General features: G+C 48.1%; 1 protein-coding gene across 1 annotated transcript; it reads right to left on the bottom strand.

Annotated features, from left to right (window-relative positions):
- Positions 1-249: 249 nt before the first annotated feature.
- Positions 250-14,737, bottom strand: calm1b (calmodulin 1b). Its single transcript, XM_088647521.1, has 6 exons — positions 14,581-14,737; positions 10,460-10,490; positions 5,813-5,956; positions 2,498-2,604; positions 1,316-1,451; positions 250-1,097 (listed from the first exon to the last, which is right to left on the bottom strand). Exons 1-6 carry the CDS (start codon positions 14,581-14,583, stop codon positions 1,069-1,071), a joined length of 450 nt encoding a protein of 149 aa, XP_088503647.1. The 5' UTR covers positions 14,584-14,737; the 3' UTR covers positions 250-1,068.
- Between the last annotated feature and the right edge of the window lie 2,162 nt (positions 14,738-16,899).

Below are 16,899 nucleotides of genomic sequence, written 5' to 3'. Positions count from 1 at the left end.
AATTGTAAAATCTTTAAAAAACCCATAATTCCACAAGCTGGGAAACAAAACCTACTTTTAGTGGCCGTTCACTTTGGTAACTCAAAAACTCCAAGTAGGGGCACATCGGCTACAGCTCAAAGACCTGGCTTGTTTCCCCGAGGGGAGCTGAAAATGACTCAACCCTCTCTTTACAACAAAGCAGTACAATTCCCAAGATTAGACAAACATCAGGACTCGCCTCTTAAAAAAAACACACACATGAAACACTTAAAGTTCATGGTCTTTTATTGGAAAAAAAAGACTAGCATGTACAACTTGGAATGAATGTAAACTGTAAATCAGATGAACAGCCTAGAACACCTTGTGCTGAAATCCTATGTACTGCAGATATACAAGATCACCTGACACGTCCATGTCATACTTGAAAACGTAAGATATAAATGTGTTCGACAATGTTCCCTTGCTAAGAATGACTTTAGTGAAAGTCACAGCTGGTCAGCTCTCTCACTGTAGTGCGATGCACAACAAGGTAACAATTTTCCAAAATACCAACATGCCAGCCATGTTTTATTTAAGATCATTTTAATGTTTTTTTCTGAGCACAATGCAAATTCCCATTCCAGCATCTGAAGTTAAAATTACAGCCTCATTTTCTCTGCACTTTCTTCCGTTTACAAACTGTACTATACCAACAATACAACATTTTTTGTGGAATTAGCACGTTTTGATACACCAGACTGTGCTCAACTCTCAAGCTGCATGCATGAAAAGAATTAAAGAAAATGGCCAGCCCAAACAGTATTACTAGCAACTGGAACTTTTAAGGAGTTCACCAAGTGCTTATTTTTGTTTTAAGGTAGCATAGGTATTTTTTAAATTGGTACTTGATCTTTGGGGACAGGACCACCGACCATTACATGCAGATATTTTTATTAGCTTTTTAAGTGGACAGAAGGATATTTTTAACATTCAATTATGTTTTCTATACAGAAAGTATGAATAAATGAACATTTTTGCAAGAGGTAAGTAAAACATTTGACTGATTTTTTTTTCTTCTAAGAGGGAAAAGGAAAGGCCAGGAGAGCTTCACTTCGCAGTCATCATTTGTACAAATTCTGCAAAAAGAAAGAACAGCATTGAAATGTGTTGGGGAGGATTCTGCAGAAATGAAGTTAATGACATAAGACTGAGAACATTTTAAGCAAACCATTTACAATGAAGGCAGTTATTACACATTGTTGCTAACACTACGCGGGAGGCAGCCGTTACCTGCATCCTGCACAGATCCACAATATAAACTCATCCCTTCTCAGCAGCGGGGCTTTCACCTTACCTTCGTAATTAACCTGCCCGTCTCCATCGATATCTGCTTCTCTGATCATTTCATCTACTTCTTCATCTGTTAATTTCTCCCCTAGGTTTGTCATGACGTGACGCAGCTCAGCCGCGCTGATGTAACCATTCCCATCCTGCACAGAGAAAACAAGATCCTGCCTGTTAATCACTGGAGTGGACCTTAAAAATGCATCTCACCTAGACAAAGAGGGATTTAAGACCATCGACTTTTCTGTGCACAAACCAGATGTCTCTTCAGATCGGTTATATTTTGTATTACTGGGGTGATCTGAAACAATGCATCCAAAATTCAACAGCAGGAACACCTGGGTGAAGATCAGGCCGAGGCAGTCAGGAATAGATTACTCAGAGACCGTTTCTTTAAGTTCTCGAGATGCCCAAGGGGAGTTACCACAAGAAGACACACAGCAAGCTTTTCTATAGAAATAACGTTTCTAACGGGGGGTGGCTAATTAGATATTCCCCCACCTAGAGTGCAGCTTGCCTAGACTAAACTGGTTAACAATGCGCAATACTACAATTACCTGCGTTCCATCTCACCTTCCCACCTAGTTTTCATCTCATAATTCTTTCCTTGTCCCCCTCATCTTCATCACAGGAACCTCCTGCGAAATACAGAGGTCCCCATGGCAACCCTGGGACTCCATGAGTGATGGTCCTGTGTCCTCTTTATCAACCTCCTCTGCTTCCACAGCAACCTGGTTAGGGGCAGTGTGCCCTGTATGCTCGTTTAAAACCTTATCACTAAGGCCTGGCAGAGCTGTCCACCACATTCCAGTCCTTTAAGGATGGCTGTCTCTTAAACAATGTCTAAGGAATGCATGAGACTACAAGCTGCAGAAGTAACTGGCTACACTGTACAGAGAGGAAAAGGCAACAGGCATAAGCAGTGATACATTAAATCAATCAATACTTTGTTCATCATTCAATCCCTTCAATCTAACGTGTGCTCTCCGCATAATAAACTATTTAAGCAGAAACTAAAACGTCAACAAAATTCACCCCTCCCCCCACAAAAAACAGAAGAGAAAAAGAAAGCAGGCCTCAAACACAGCTTTGTTCCTCAGCTTTTCAAGAACGCGCTGCACACAGAAAGGCATGCAAAATGTATTAAAGATGTGGGAGTTTAGGAATGCAAAGCGTTTTGCTTCAAACACACCTTATCGAATACCCGGAAAGCCTCGCGAATCTCCTCCTCACTGTCAGTGTCTTTCATTTTTCTGGCCATCATGGTTAAAAATTCTGGGAAGTCGATGGTTCCATTTCCTGGAAAAAAAAGAGACACCAATTTTTTAACACCTTGAACAATCTACTCATTTTACATCATGCTGATGATGTACAAGTAATTCTGGCAGGATTGTGCAAAAACAAGACTACACATCTTTTTTTGTAATTCCCCCCCTAATACATTCTATCAGTATCCCGATGCTTTCCAGGTGGTATCATGTAGGAGATTACATGCACCTCTGAACTGCTAAATATTTGAATAAATGTTTCTTGGGAATTGTGGAACAGTTCTATCTCCAGAGTGACAATGACCCTTCCACAAGCCAAGTTTCTTATCAGCATGTCCCAGCTCCCAGTAAGCGCGCAATTACAAATCACAAAAGTGAAGACCCAGAACAGACAGAAAGCAGGTTAGAAAGTGCAGAGCTTGAAGCTCATGGCATTTAATCACCAACTAACACTCAACCTTCAAAATTACACAAGGTCAATCCCAGCTTGCACTGAGCAACAGACATCCCCACTGAGGAAATCTTCACGGCCACTTTTAAATATTGCAGTCTGTAGTGTTCCCAGCACTGGGCGGCCAGCACACACAACAGGAAAGGGATGTAAATCCGACACTGACGTCCCAGGTCAGGGCTACACACAGCACCAAATAATCGAATAGGCCAACAGATCGATCCAGTCTGCGCACCGCGTGCAATCTCTGCTGCTCCAGTCCACGTCCTACTGAATAAACATTTCAGGAGCTTAGAAAGCGATAGCTTTTGTCTAGGCACTTAATTTGGGCCTTGCAAAGTGGATTATATAATCCACCGCCTAAAGCCTTCACACTCTGCATCTGCCGTCACCCACAGCAGTCTGAAGCACTGTGGTGAACACTGCAAACCAGCTCAGCCCTCGGCTGCGTGCGTTTGCCACCACAGACCCAACTGGTTTAGTCACAAATATGGATCGGCAGAAGGAGACGCAGAGCTCTCGGCACGGGCTTCTCCCGTTTTAAAGAAAGCGGTTTCTTAAGACGCGCGTCTTCACAATGGGCCCTAACACACGGGGTTGGACATCTACAACGGTCTTCTTGACTTCAGGGAGGGCCGTGCGGGCAGGGTGCTGCTGGCGGCGCCACGCGTCACTCTGGGGACGCGCGCACAGCCTGGGCAGCGTCGCCCGACAGCCACTGGGCGCAGGCATGCTGGGAGCGTGGTTCCTCGGGCACCCACGCTCCGAGAGCTGCAGTCAAGACGCCTTCGGAATGGCAAGAGTGCAGGTACACCGGTCACCAGTGTCCTCCTTCACTGGGCTGCTCATTAGGCTCCTGCAGGCCTGATTAAAGCGAAGCCTGGCCCCGCGGAACTAGGACACGGCGATAGGCGCGGCTGCGACCGGCACGAGCCGCACGACTCTGAGGGCCAAGGCGTGGGAACGCGCCCTCACTCCCCGGACAGCAGCCGCCACGCTCAGGACAGCGCGAGTTATCTTCTGAAGCCGGGGGCTAGCGGTGCAGCCCACGGGCTGGCCTTCCCACGGTTACTGGCAGCTGAACGGCCCCTGTGCAAACTCATGACAATTTAACGACTACAAAACCAGGGGGCCATCGGCGTTATATGTGCTGTTGGCCACCTCAACCGCCAAGTGCCACAAACTGAACGAGGTTTGACCCCGCTGTCGCCCTACGGCTCGGCAGAAAGGCCTCGTTAAGGAAGCAAATCCTTAAAATGGCTGAAAAACGTGAGCAATGTCACAGAAAGGGCAACAAACACGTACTGGTTGCCAGGGTGGCATGAGAACCAGGAAAACTGGTTTTCTATTCCCTTCAATGAAATACACACATTGATAACCAGGAAGTGTAAGTTTATTTTTAAACTCTCAAGGTGTCTTTCACTACTACTCTGAAACCTTTTACTATAAAAGGCTCAAAGACAAGAATTAGAACTAGCTCCCTGGGTGCAGTTTAACTTGTTAGTATTTTTCAACAAGAAACCTCAATCATGGGCACACACAGCACATGAAATGTTTGCATTTGATTTTCAGAAAGGCTTTAATGATGTTGCTCATAAAAGATTAATTTTAAAATTGACAGGATCTCAAAACCTAGTCTTTGAATTAAGATCGAGCTAATGGATAGGGCATAGTACATGTTAGAGGTGAATATTCAAATTGGGCGATGTCATTAGTGAAGAACCGCAAGAGTCTATATTAGGAACACTGCTCTAATTTACATTAATCGTTTAGATTCTGCTTTAAACTATAAAGCTGCTGGCAATACTTGGCAGAAATTTAATGTACATAATCCATGTCTATGTAATTGTGTACAAAGCATGTATTTGTACAAAACGACAGTTAGAAAACGCCTGTAACTGCATGCAAGTAGGAAACAATTACATCAGATGGGAAACGAGAATCAAGGAGCTATGCCAACATTTTTTTATCTTTGAATCTAGATAATGCGTTGAAGCCCAGAAAAGGCAAGCAGAGTGTAACACTTAAAAGTGCAGAGTTTAAATCAAGGAATATTACGTTGAACTTGTACAATGCACCAGCAGGATCTCATTTAGAAAAACAAGTAAAGCTTTTGTTTACCCCATTACCAAATAAATAGTTACTCTGGAGTCAATCCAGAGAAAAGCAACCATATACAATGCTGGGTCTGAAAGTGCTCCTATTCTGACAGGAAAAACAACAGGTTTTTTTAGCCTTGAACAGTGAAGACTATGGGCAAACCTGATTCAAGTACTCAAACTCCTCAAGAATAGTGACGAAGCCCAGCAGACATTTTCAGAAGCAGCAATGAAATACGAAACAAAGGACAGAAGTGGAAACTACAGGGAAGAGCATTTGAAACCGAGAACAAGGGGCACATTTTAACCGAGCTGCCCAGCCATGCTGCCGAAGCACACATCTTCCTGGGCCCAGTCGCAGCAGTGATGAGGGGTGTGGCTCGTGTTCCTGAAGGCTGTGGGTTCATTCTATGGTCATGTGTTGCTGCTGTACCCTATAGCAAGGTACTGCACTCATGAGCGCCCGTAAAACAGCCACCTGTACAAGCGTAAACAATTTTAATTTGGCTGATGCTTTTATAGCTTAAAAGAATCCTAATGGGCTAGACAGGTCAAACAGCCTCCTCTTATCTGCCTCCTGTCTTCTGATCCCAGATTCCAGGGGGGGAGCAAGGTTTTGTGCCAAGAGACTCCCAGTACAGCTCCTCCAGCACTGGGCCGCTCTCTTGTCCTCAGTGAGGCACACTTACCATCTGCATCCACTTCGTTGATCATGTCCTGCAGTTCTGCCTCTGTTGGGTTCTGCCCCAGTGACCTCATTACTGTGCCCAGCTCTTTCGTTGTGATCGTGCCATCGCCGTCCTTGTCGAACAAGGAAAAGGCCTCCTTGAACTCTGAAATGGGGAAAGAAAAAGAAACGGCCTCAAATCAGGGTCTCGGACTCGGCAAACAACGACCCTGCAAGTGTGTCTGTAAACCCATCTCGCCGAATCGCGCTCCGGGCATGGCACACATTGTGCTGCTCTTAAGCTAGAGCAAGATGTTTTAATGCTCTGAAACAGCAACTGAAGAATTCGGTTTCTCCGATTAAAGCCTTCAGGGTGCGAGGGGACAGTATTCGGCACTGAGGGCCAGATCTACGTGTATGGACTCTCCAAACGGCTGGACAGAACCAACAGCTTCCTCTCGTTTGGAGCCTCGTGTTCTGGAAAGTCATTAAAACAGCTCGGAATGTGCGTCTGGCTCATAGTTTGCAGACATGTCTCTTATGTCAGAATGCTTTCAACCAAAATTCTTTTTTTAATCTTCCAAATTCACATTTTTTTCCATTAACAGCTAAATGTCAAACTACCAGATTTTACACTGCAACCCTGTGGACAGAAGCATTTCAACAGCCCCGCCATTACACACCCTCCTTAAGGACAGAGCAAAATCTCCTGGAGTTCCTCTTCTAACAAGGCAAAATCTGAATTATTACTTATTGATGTTTACAAGATGCCTTTATCTCAATTTTTAATCCAAGCTTCATTAAAACTTAAGCCACTGATCTTGAGAAGAGAGTCATCTGACTACTAGACTGAATCATCATAAGAAAATCTCTTCTTTTAGCTTAACTGGAGTGAACATGCACAGTTAAGTGCATTTGTTTGTGCCCGTTAGGTGCTGCTGTTTGAACACGATCCTGTCTAGCTGTTTGAGGTCATAAATTGCCATTAAACTGTTAGTGATCATCAACTACTGAAAAACAAAATATAGCAGCCCATTTAAGTGTTTTCAGACTGTTAAATGGTCTTCACATCGCCAAACCAACAAACCTCACAGCAAGCCTGAAATTGGGAATTCTGCAACAGGATTTTCTACAGCTCAAGCTCCACAAAACCAGCAAGATGGGAAATCAATCTATTTTATTGCCCACATACGGTGGAACTTTTCCCATGGCTTCACCGAGACAATAACAACAGTGCATTGCAGAGTACATAAAACAGGGGATTTTACAAGGTGTGCAAATTAGTGCACTATAAATAAGAAGACATAATCCAGTTCATAAAACATAAGACTCAAGCATGACACTTGCATATGCTGCCAACATAGTGCCCTAAAGGGACCCAACCATCAGAGTGCGAAAGAATAAAGACACTCGGATTGAACAACTTCTTCACACGGTTTTTTGAAACCTTTGCTACTCTAAAACATCAACCAGATGGTCATTTTACAAAAAAGTGGGAGTGGAGTAGGTGTGAGGCATCGTTTACTATTAACAGCTTTCCTATGAACACTGCCAGTGCACTGCAGATGTGGTTCAGCAGGTCCCGTTTCTGACCAATATTTTTGCTGCCCGTGTTGATGAGCCTTGAGAGCTCAGCTGTGCCCCCGAGAGAAAGGTTCCCATCTCACCAGCTGGACACGGTGCAGGAGTCTGTCTGCCAGACTTGCGCAGGCCAGCTCTAGGACGACACTCAAGCTCCCCGATCTCCACGTGGCTTTTTCAAAAACAAACAACCTTTCCGACAACTCCCAGTATCATCAAGGTAAGTGCCCAGATATTTAAAATAAGGAACTATCTCCACAAGCCGAACGCTGACACGTACTGGCTGTGGTGTGGCTGGGGTCTGTCTGAGGGCAGCACTGACCTGATATGCAGAGGTGGAATCCTCGGGGCGTGAACTAGTTACGCACCGGTAATGAGCTCACACCAGTTCATACAAGCATGGGAAAAGCCAATATTTAATACATTTGAAATCTTTGTAATGTCCACCTTTGCCGTACCTCAGATGTGTAGAGTGAAACATAGTCTCTATCTGCCTCCCCGTCTCTGTTCACACCACGCGCTTCTCCTGTCCAGAGCTGGAACCCGAAAGGGCTCGACTCGATGCCGAGGAACGAGGAAACGACTATTCCAGTTTTTTACCTCTAGGTTTGGTCAGTAAGCAGAGGTCAATGATTAGTGAATCAGATCAACAAAGCTCCGGTGAATTTGAGGACCTGTGTTACTATATTACAGGCCCTGGTAAGGCTTTCAGCTAAACAGATGTGCAACTGACTGCTATTTCTGTACCATGATAAAAATAAATTTAAAAATACATCCTGGTTGTATTTTTAGCTGACTGATATTTGAAAACTCCCCTTTATCATCCGCTAATTATAATGCAATGCTAAACGTTGAGCCTTCAATATACCCAGTGCCTGAAGGCCAGGGGCTTTTCTCAACAGAGCCGAGTGTTATTGTTCTGGTAGCAGAGTGAGACTGTAAAACTACTGGGATATACAGGGCTGGCATATAAATAATAAGACAAAGACTCCTCATTCAGACAGAGTGAACAACGCAAATGAGGTGTGAGGGTGGGGACACACACAACAGATTTGGCTAAAAAACTTCTTAAGCTCCCAGAACAAATAAAATACCGCACTCAACCACCACCCCCAGAAAAAACCAACCATAAACTTTAAAACCAGCTTAACAGATCTTGAGCTTCCAGAGACTTACAGCTCTGGCACTGCAGTTATCTGTGCAGGTCGCCAGACTTGTGACTGACGAGCTTGTGAGTACCAACACACATCAACTACTTGAAAGCAGAGATAAGAAAATGAATTACATGGGTAGATACACTGCTGATTAGCCTCTGTGCAACAGGAGCTACTCAGTGAGGAATGCTAATTACACAGTGCCAGTTAAAAGTGCTCAAATGTACACAAGGTAGCCAACACCAGGTGTGCTTATTACATGCTGAAAACATGCAAGGATAATATTACTGTACATTTAAACAGGCCTAAGTGCAGATGTTAATTATAAGTGAACACTTTTGCATAATACAAGACTAACCATCTCAGAGGTTAGTCTTACAGGTTAATGCAGGACACCATTATATAGTTTATAGTCAAGTGACAATACTTAAATAGATCATGTAGTGAGTGATAACCTGCTATATTGATTCAGATCATCAACAAATAAGATATCCAACCAGTTCTGGAAGATAAATACAAGAAGGTCACTTTTTTTAACATCGACTAATTAAGCACATGATCTATTTGACTAACAGAACTCTGGTCCATGAACACTGAAGGGTACTTAACATTGCAGTCCTATATGATCTGCAAATTGCACATTTGAGGAACCATCTGCTTAACTGGTCACAGTCAAATAGTTCCTGGTCTTAAGAAATTGGGGTGATCTATAAAACCTGCTGGACTAGGACTCCCAGGAACTGGGCTAGTGACCACTGATCTAGGATTTTATTTTTGGATTTTCAACATTATTAACGGACATATTAACTGGTATTAAAACTATCAGATGTGTGGTTGATGTGTACTTACAAATCACACCCCTCTCTGTAAAGTATAAACACACAGTTGCATCATCTGCATAAAGGCCCCAGTGTCAGGTCTCAGCCTAGAATGGTCTATTCTTGTTTTTCCAGATTTGGGTTCAGATTCCAGTACTTCTGCACTGGAAAGAAAACATGCTCTTCTTGAAACTAAGGCCATGACACGGAAAACATCCAGTGCCAGACATTCAGTTTTTTCCACCTTCAAAGGGGACGTCTGTTTCTGAAACCACATCGATCAGAGCTGCTCCCACAGCTTTTCATTACTGTTCCCAACACTGCAACAAGCATTAACCAGATAGTGACCCGTAACAAAAACTAACACAAATATAGTTTTAAGGCCCTAAGCAGACAGCAGAGTGCCTGTCTTAAAAACACGCTGAATTTTCCACTTGCTTAAAATGCTTATCTGCACATCATAAATAAGATCAGTTTTTAAACGATCAAGATGTTGCAAATTAAAACATTTTAATAGACCTCAAACTTGGTCCTGTCTACCTGTCTGGTGCTTATGGGTGGAATGGATTTGGTGCAGTTTGAGATTACAGGCAATCCGTCTCAATCCATACTTCTGCACAAGCTATGTGACCTGTACACCCATCTGTATTCTAGAACGCTAAACAGAGGCGTCGAACCCACAGGTGGGTAAACCACTCAGTATTAGCAAGAGACTGTGCAAGCACCATTCCTGAAAAGACTGCTCCAGCCCTACCTCCTACCTCCTCAAAGTCATTTCATTTATGGCCGGGGCATGCTGGGCATTTCTAAACTGTGGGATGTCCATCACATGGTCCCATGTACAGCACTTCTAACTACACAGTGAGACTCCAGCCACTGAAAATCAATTCTCCCATTTTCCCCATGATCCCCTGTATCGATAAACTTCAATGGAAGCTTGCGTTTTCCATTCCCCTTAAATATCCTGGAAAAGGGCTTGGAAAATTGACCTCTTATGGAGCTCATCTACATCCTGCAATCACACATTCTTATTAAAAGAGGTTCACCCCAGCAAAGAGAAGGAGATATGTAATGGTGCCCAAGTACTATTGAAGCGAGTTAGAAATTCATGCTTACCAGCAATCTGCTCCTCTGTTAGTTGGTCAGCCTAAGGAGAGAGGGAGGGAAAGAGGGGATGTTAGAGGGTTACACTGGTCACCAGTTCCAGAACATGTTATGGCAGGTGCTTTAAACAAGCACTCGGAATTGATTCCTTTTCAATAAAGACTTTCTAAAATCGAGACTAACGGGCTGTTTAGCACAGTGAACGTATGGACTATAGAATACCCAGTACTGGAATAAACCACTTATTACGAGCTAAATTTAATCTCCTGTGAATCCAGCGCTGCAATTAGCTTGCGTGCCTTTCTCCAGTTTCTCACGCACCAGGAAACGCACTCAAGACAACAGAATTCGTTTTGGCGACGCCCACATGATCTGTGGAACTGCTGTTTTATGACATCTGGGCCCACAGCCGTGAAGCCTGTGACCGCACACGGGGGAGAGGGAGGAAGTGTGTGCGGACTCCTCCGACCCGCCCATCCCGCAGCAGAGCCCTGGACTCGAGGGCCATGGGGGCAGAGCTGAGTCCCTCCAGCGTTAGATCACTTTATTGGCCATATACAGTTTCTTGCATTAGGAATTTGTCTTTTCGCAGACCCTAGCTTGCTCTCCATGAGACACACAGACAGGGAGAGAAGCCTGGGCTCAGAGCGCAGGGTCAGTCATTTATACAACTCCCCTGGAGCAGTTGGGGTTAAGGGCCTTGCTCAGGGGCCCAGCGGAGTAGGATTCCTCTGCTGGCCACGGGATTTGAACCGGCAACCTCCCAGCCACAGAGCCGCCGATCCGCCTCCACTATGGCATTCAGCACCAAGGCCAAGAGGGGGCGCTGCTGGGTGAATACCCCTGCCCTGCCCTTGGGAGGGCTCACTCCACTGTCCCACATGACCCAGGCTCGAACCCGCAAGGGGATGACTGCTTCAGAAGCAAGACACTTTTGTGACCCACTTTCACACTGAAACCAAGTGACTCTTGAAACGAGTCTTAACGTGATCCAAGGTTCCATCCACATTTTTAGAAATAAGGATTGATTCCCACTTCACTCCAGCATTTAGGCAACATTTCTGTTTCTTTCTGAAGGGAAAGTGTTTTCCACTGGATATCCAGCCCAGAGAGAGGTAAGATTCAGGTTACTGGCAATCTGATCCTCTCCCCAGCATTAGAAGCTGCAGGATCTTTCGTAAATTTCACCGATAGAGCAGAACGCATTTACTTTACTGTAATTTGCCTGCCCATGCAAATTTGCTCACAATAACAGTACCATCCCGGAGGACTGAAGCATCCTGTGCCAGCTGTTGGCTTGCACAGAAAAACAGAACAAACTGTGTGGCGGAAGTCGGTGGGCATCTCATCACAATTCAAGTAAAAGCCAGATAAACTACTGGCTGAAACCAGAAACAGGCCTTTTTTTGACTATACAGCCAGCACACCATGCATGTCCGTTCTTCCTCATCTTCAAATAGTAATGGAAGACACAGTCTAAGAAAACAAAAACTTGAATCTAAATTTTAACACAACAGCTTTCAGCATTCCAATCAGCTGACCAGTCCCAGCAGACATGCGATGGCACAGGCCTGTGACAGAATAAACCCACACAGTGCAGCTCTAGTCAGGCGTTCAGGCTGGGACAGGAACTCCCCTCTTATCAGCCACATCTATCGTAAACAACTCTTAACAGACAAGTGTCTCCCCACAGCCTCCCATGCCAGATATAGCTCCTCTGTGCTTAAAGTGTTAAGAATATTCTCATCTTCTGCTCCGAAACAGTAGCAAGACTTAAAAACAAAACCAAGGAGTTCTCTGGCAGTAAAACACCTGAGCACTAGCATGATGTCTCCAGGTAACAACTGGATCTCCTACAACACTAACGCTTCACCCTTTAACACCATAAACCTGTGCGACAGGTTTACAACCTCACTGATGCAGTGGTGTAATACCTGGACACCACAGCCTCCTCTGACAGCCGGACAGGTCACAAATTCCTACCCTGCGTCCTCGAGAGTGTGAAAGCGCAAAACCTGCCATGTGCTCCTCTGATCTGAGCCAATTACGGTGGAGGCCGGGCTCCCTGGAGGAATTCGGACAGCGGGTCACCTGCCCCAGTGCCAAAAGCACGGGCAGGCTCCGCTGATCCAGAGCCTTCCTTGGGCAGGCGCCCACAGGGTGCTCCCTGCAGCCCTGCTCCCAGTCCAGCACGCGGAGCACTGTTCCCCCTGCTCCAGGTGTGCGGAGTCCCAGCAGCTCCCTCCGGCCGCAACAGAGACACGCAGAGCTCAGGATCGGGGGGTTCGGGCCTCCCTGCCCCGCACGAGCGAGGGGCCCCAAGCACACAGAACCAGACACAGGCAGGAACCTGCTCATGGCTGTTCACAGCGCCACTGTGCCACTTCGGGATACTGCTCCTGAGGGGGTCACACCAGACCCGCCTGACAACAGCACTGCCAAACAGAGGCCTCTCCCACAGCGCCCGGCTCCTTCAGGCACATTCCAGTCGGGACAAGGCAGCCCCGCAGGAGCTCGGCTCCTCCGTATCCGAGGAAGATCCCCAGGCAAAGACACGGTCTTGCGGAGTACCACCGACAAGCCCAGCGCGCCCCTGCCAGTCCCGACACGTCTGCAGTCTCCTCCTCAGCCCCCACGCAGCACGAGATGGAAAGGAGATGGCAAAAGTCCCCAAAAGACACACAGGACACGCCCCAAAGCACACAGCTGGAAACCACAAACCCCCCGACAGCGAGAAGCCATGCTCAGAGAGCCTGGTGTGCTGTGGTCACACTGCATCAAGAGCAGATGCTACAGTTTCAGCTACTGACAAAGAGGTTATGTAAGACGGTGTCTACCGTACAGCAAGAAGCCAGCAAAAACACTCCCGAGCTCCATTTCAAAGGTCAGAGTAGATCAGGTATGCAGAGAGAGGTGGGTAACGTGTAATGTCAAGCAGCGAACAAAAATAGATTAGAAATGCGGCCACTTTCGTAACGCTAGGGTGATGACTAAGGTGTGCCTTGAGGGCTGGGTCTCCATTATAAAGTGATTTTGAACGGGCTATGCCTTCCTGCTCCAGGTGGTCATAAACCTGCCCTAGCAACCTGGTGTTCTGGGCGGCGACACATAGAAACAGCAGCGGCGGCGGCGGCGGTCAACTCGCCACCGCAGGAGCAATTAAAGAGGGATCAGACAGCCAAAGCCCCTGGCTTGATCTGCCACAGACCGGCAACGCTCACGCAACGCACAGCCGCCCCGGTACCGAGCGGCCGCCGTGGAGCTACAGACGCAGTGTGCGCAGCTCACCCTCCGGAGAGGCGCCTCCGGCCACCCGTCTCGTCAGCCGGGTCCCGCACCGGGATGCACAGACCCCACAACACGCAAGAGCCCACCCGCGACAAGATTAGCTGTCCCCCAGCCAGGCTGCGTGTGAAAGGTTCACCCCCGCTCCTAGGCGGCGGGTCTCCCGGGTAAAGGCTTCACCGCATTTGAAACGAGTCAGATTTTTAAACGCGTGGGGCCCCGGAAAACGCGGTTTTATCCAAAAGGGGGAGGGGAGGGGAGGGGAGGTGATCGGGGGTTTCGTTTTAGTCTTTAAGAGCCGTAACTATGTTTCCCTCGGCTCCAGCGGCCACACACCGGCGCGCAAACCGCTCCCCCTCTCGCCTCTCGACGGGAGCCGCGGCTCCGCACCCCACCGACGAGACACGCACACGGGAAGCGAGCAAGCGAGCGGGCTACACCCCGGCTACGGTGTGAGTGAGCCGGGTGTCCCAGCCCTCGCCTGCCCGGCGCGCAGAGAGCCCCCGGTGGGGACGGAGGCGCCCCGGCTTCCCAGAGCCCATCTCCGCCCCAGCCCAGACCCAGACCCAGCCGCCCGGGATCTCCTCTGCTGGAAAAACGCGTTTGCTTACAGCACAAACACGACGACCCACAACCCTGCGCAGGGCGAGGACCGCCGGAGGAGACCTGCGGGGCTGCGGACACCGAACCCGAAGCCCCTCGATCGCGCCCCGGCTCGGGCTTCGCGGAACCACCCGCTACCCCGCCACCAGCGAGCCGCCCCGCTCGTCCCCGCTTCCCGCCCGATCGCTTCAAAACAAGCCCCCCTGGTCGACCACGGCGGTTACACGCCATCAGCCCATACATACCATGTCCGGCGGCGGCGGGTTGAGGTCTCTAAACTAGACTAACAGGGCGGACGACAAGCCAGCGACGAGCTCTCTCTCTCACTGTGGGCTGGAGGTGCGCGTCTCCCTGCCAATGTCTATATACGCGTGTATTCCTCCGCCGCGCACGCACTCCCCGCTCGCCCGCTTCCTCACTGCGGGAGCCGGCGGAGGCCCCGCCCCCCGGCCGGCCCTTTGCGGAGGGGGCGGGGCTTCGCTCCACCGCCGCTCCGGTCCGCGCGCGCCCGCCCGCCGGTGGCTCAGCTCGAGGATGGGTTCCTTTCTGAAAAGCGAATAAAAAAAATCATGAAGTGCCTTCTAAAAAAAAAAAGGCGGAAAAGCCCGGTTATGTATCGTCGCACACGGTGTTCCGAGCCCACAGCGCTCGTCAGGGGAGAGGGGGCTTGCGGGGTCCAAGTTTAGGGTCCCCCCCCCACCCCCAAAGTCATTCGTGCGCGCACATATCATCAATAAAGGCGGCCAGGAAAGGCCAAGCAAAAGTAAAACTAAACCAGGAGTTAACAACCTGGGAGGTCGCCTTCATATCTGAACTCCGCGCACCAGCTGAGTTAAGAAGCCCAACTCCCCCCTCCGCTGTTGAAGCGATCTTTTCTCTTCAGGACCGAGTGGGGTCGGACTTGCTTCTGCCCTTTCAGAATGAAACTGGACAGTTTCTCAGGGACATTTTGAAAAGCGTTACGTTTTAAACTTTTAAACTTTTCGGCGCACTTCGAGATCGGCTGCTCTGCTTGGGAGCATCATTGGATCGTCTGATCCAAACACCGGAGAACCGGGAGCTGTCGGGCTGCAGAAGGAAACTTCCCGGAGAGGGTCTTTCAGGGATAACGGGCCTTGCTGTGGCGAGGGAGACCGGGTGCCAGGGGAAAAAAACACCTTCTGAACCCTGGCCAGGAGTAAAATGAGGCTGTTTCCGTCTTGAAATGACCATTCAACCTGTCAGTCATTTACATGTTTTTATAACATATAGGTACTGACGGGAAATACACATCTTAAAACACAGAACACTGAATGAATGACCCGGCCCACGACTGTCATTAAGTCTGCAGGCATCAAGCGGGAGCTTTCACTTCGGCGTCAGGTCACCCTTTATACTCAAACGGGTTCTGCAGACGTCCCAGTAGGGGAAACCTCCCCCTAACCTGGGCTGATCTTCTTCAGCCAGGACAGTCATTATACTGTGCAAAAAGTGTGACTTCTCATAGATACAACATACAGTATTATACACTACAATGTTTTTTAAAAAAGGTTCGACACAAAATCGTTTTAATTTTAAATTTTACGTGAATTCTAGCTCAGCAGAATTTTTACACCCCGATTTGTTTACTGTCGTGCTAAAACATGAATACAAGCGGGGTTTCATTTAATATCCCTTCAGCAATAAAGCGTTGAACACTCAGGTTTTGACACTTGTGGCGAGGGGCAGTGTGCCTTTCTCTAAAGAATCCCCGAACTATTGTATTATACATGTCTACCAGACCTAGAGAGAAGAGCACAATTCTCGAACTCTGCGCGTTTTCCGTTGCGGGTAGATAGATGTACGAGCTTTGTAATGAGGTGTCCGAGGATGAGAAGCGTGCCTGGTTTTCATAACGCAACTACTGGGGTCGCAGACGCTCAAAGGCTCTGACAGCACGTGAGATACTAGATCCTGTTTGTGCAGAAAGTACCTTTGTAAGTGTGCTAAACCCAGACTGTCACACAATCGCAATGCACCTGCATGTATCTCACTGGTGCGATTTAATGCGAAGAGAAACTCGCGAACACACATCTTCAGATCACCTTAATGTCATTACAGTCTTTGCCATTAAAAGCAGATCAATTCCGGGGGGGGGTATTTTCATTTCAATTGCATTGCTTTCGACAAACTTCTCCACTCCTTAGCAATTCGCCTCCATCACCCGCCTCTCCCTCCAACGAAACCGCCTTATCCACAGTGGCACATGCAGCGCTCAAGGAGGGCACCGGGCCGGGGACTGCTTTCCCACCCCTACCCCGGCATTTCGTAACGTCACAGCCCAGAGCCCCCCGTTTCCGACAAGACCCCCTCGCCCGCCTGCGAGGCACTAGTTTACCCCCGCGGAAGGATACGGCGCGCGTCCTGGGGCCGGTTTCCTGGCTGACGCCAGAGGAGCTGCGAGGGGTTTTGTGCCGCGGCCGCTGATTGGCTGGGGCGGACCCGCAGTGTTCCGCGCGGAGTGTCCCTGCCTGGGACTGGCCGCGTCAGAGCCGCAATGCGTCAGGCCGCCCTGCCAGCTGCATGAGCGCAGAGGAGGCTGCATC

The sequence above is a fragment of the Lepisosteus platostomus genome, chromosome 10 (assembly GCF_059453375.1).
Source record: "Lepisosteus platostomus isolate fLepPlt1 chromosome 10, fLepPlt1.hap1, whole genome shotgun sequence".
Taxonomy (NCBI): domain Eukaryota; kingdom Metazoa; phylum Chordata; class Actinopteri; order Semionotiformes; family Lepisosteidae; genus Lepisosteus; species Lepisosteus platostomus.
This window is presented reverse-complemented; position numbering and strand designations above follow the sequence as displayed.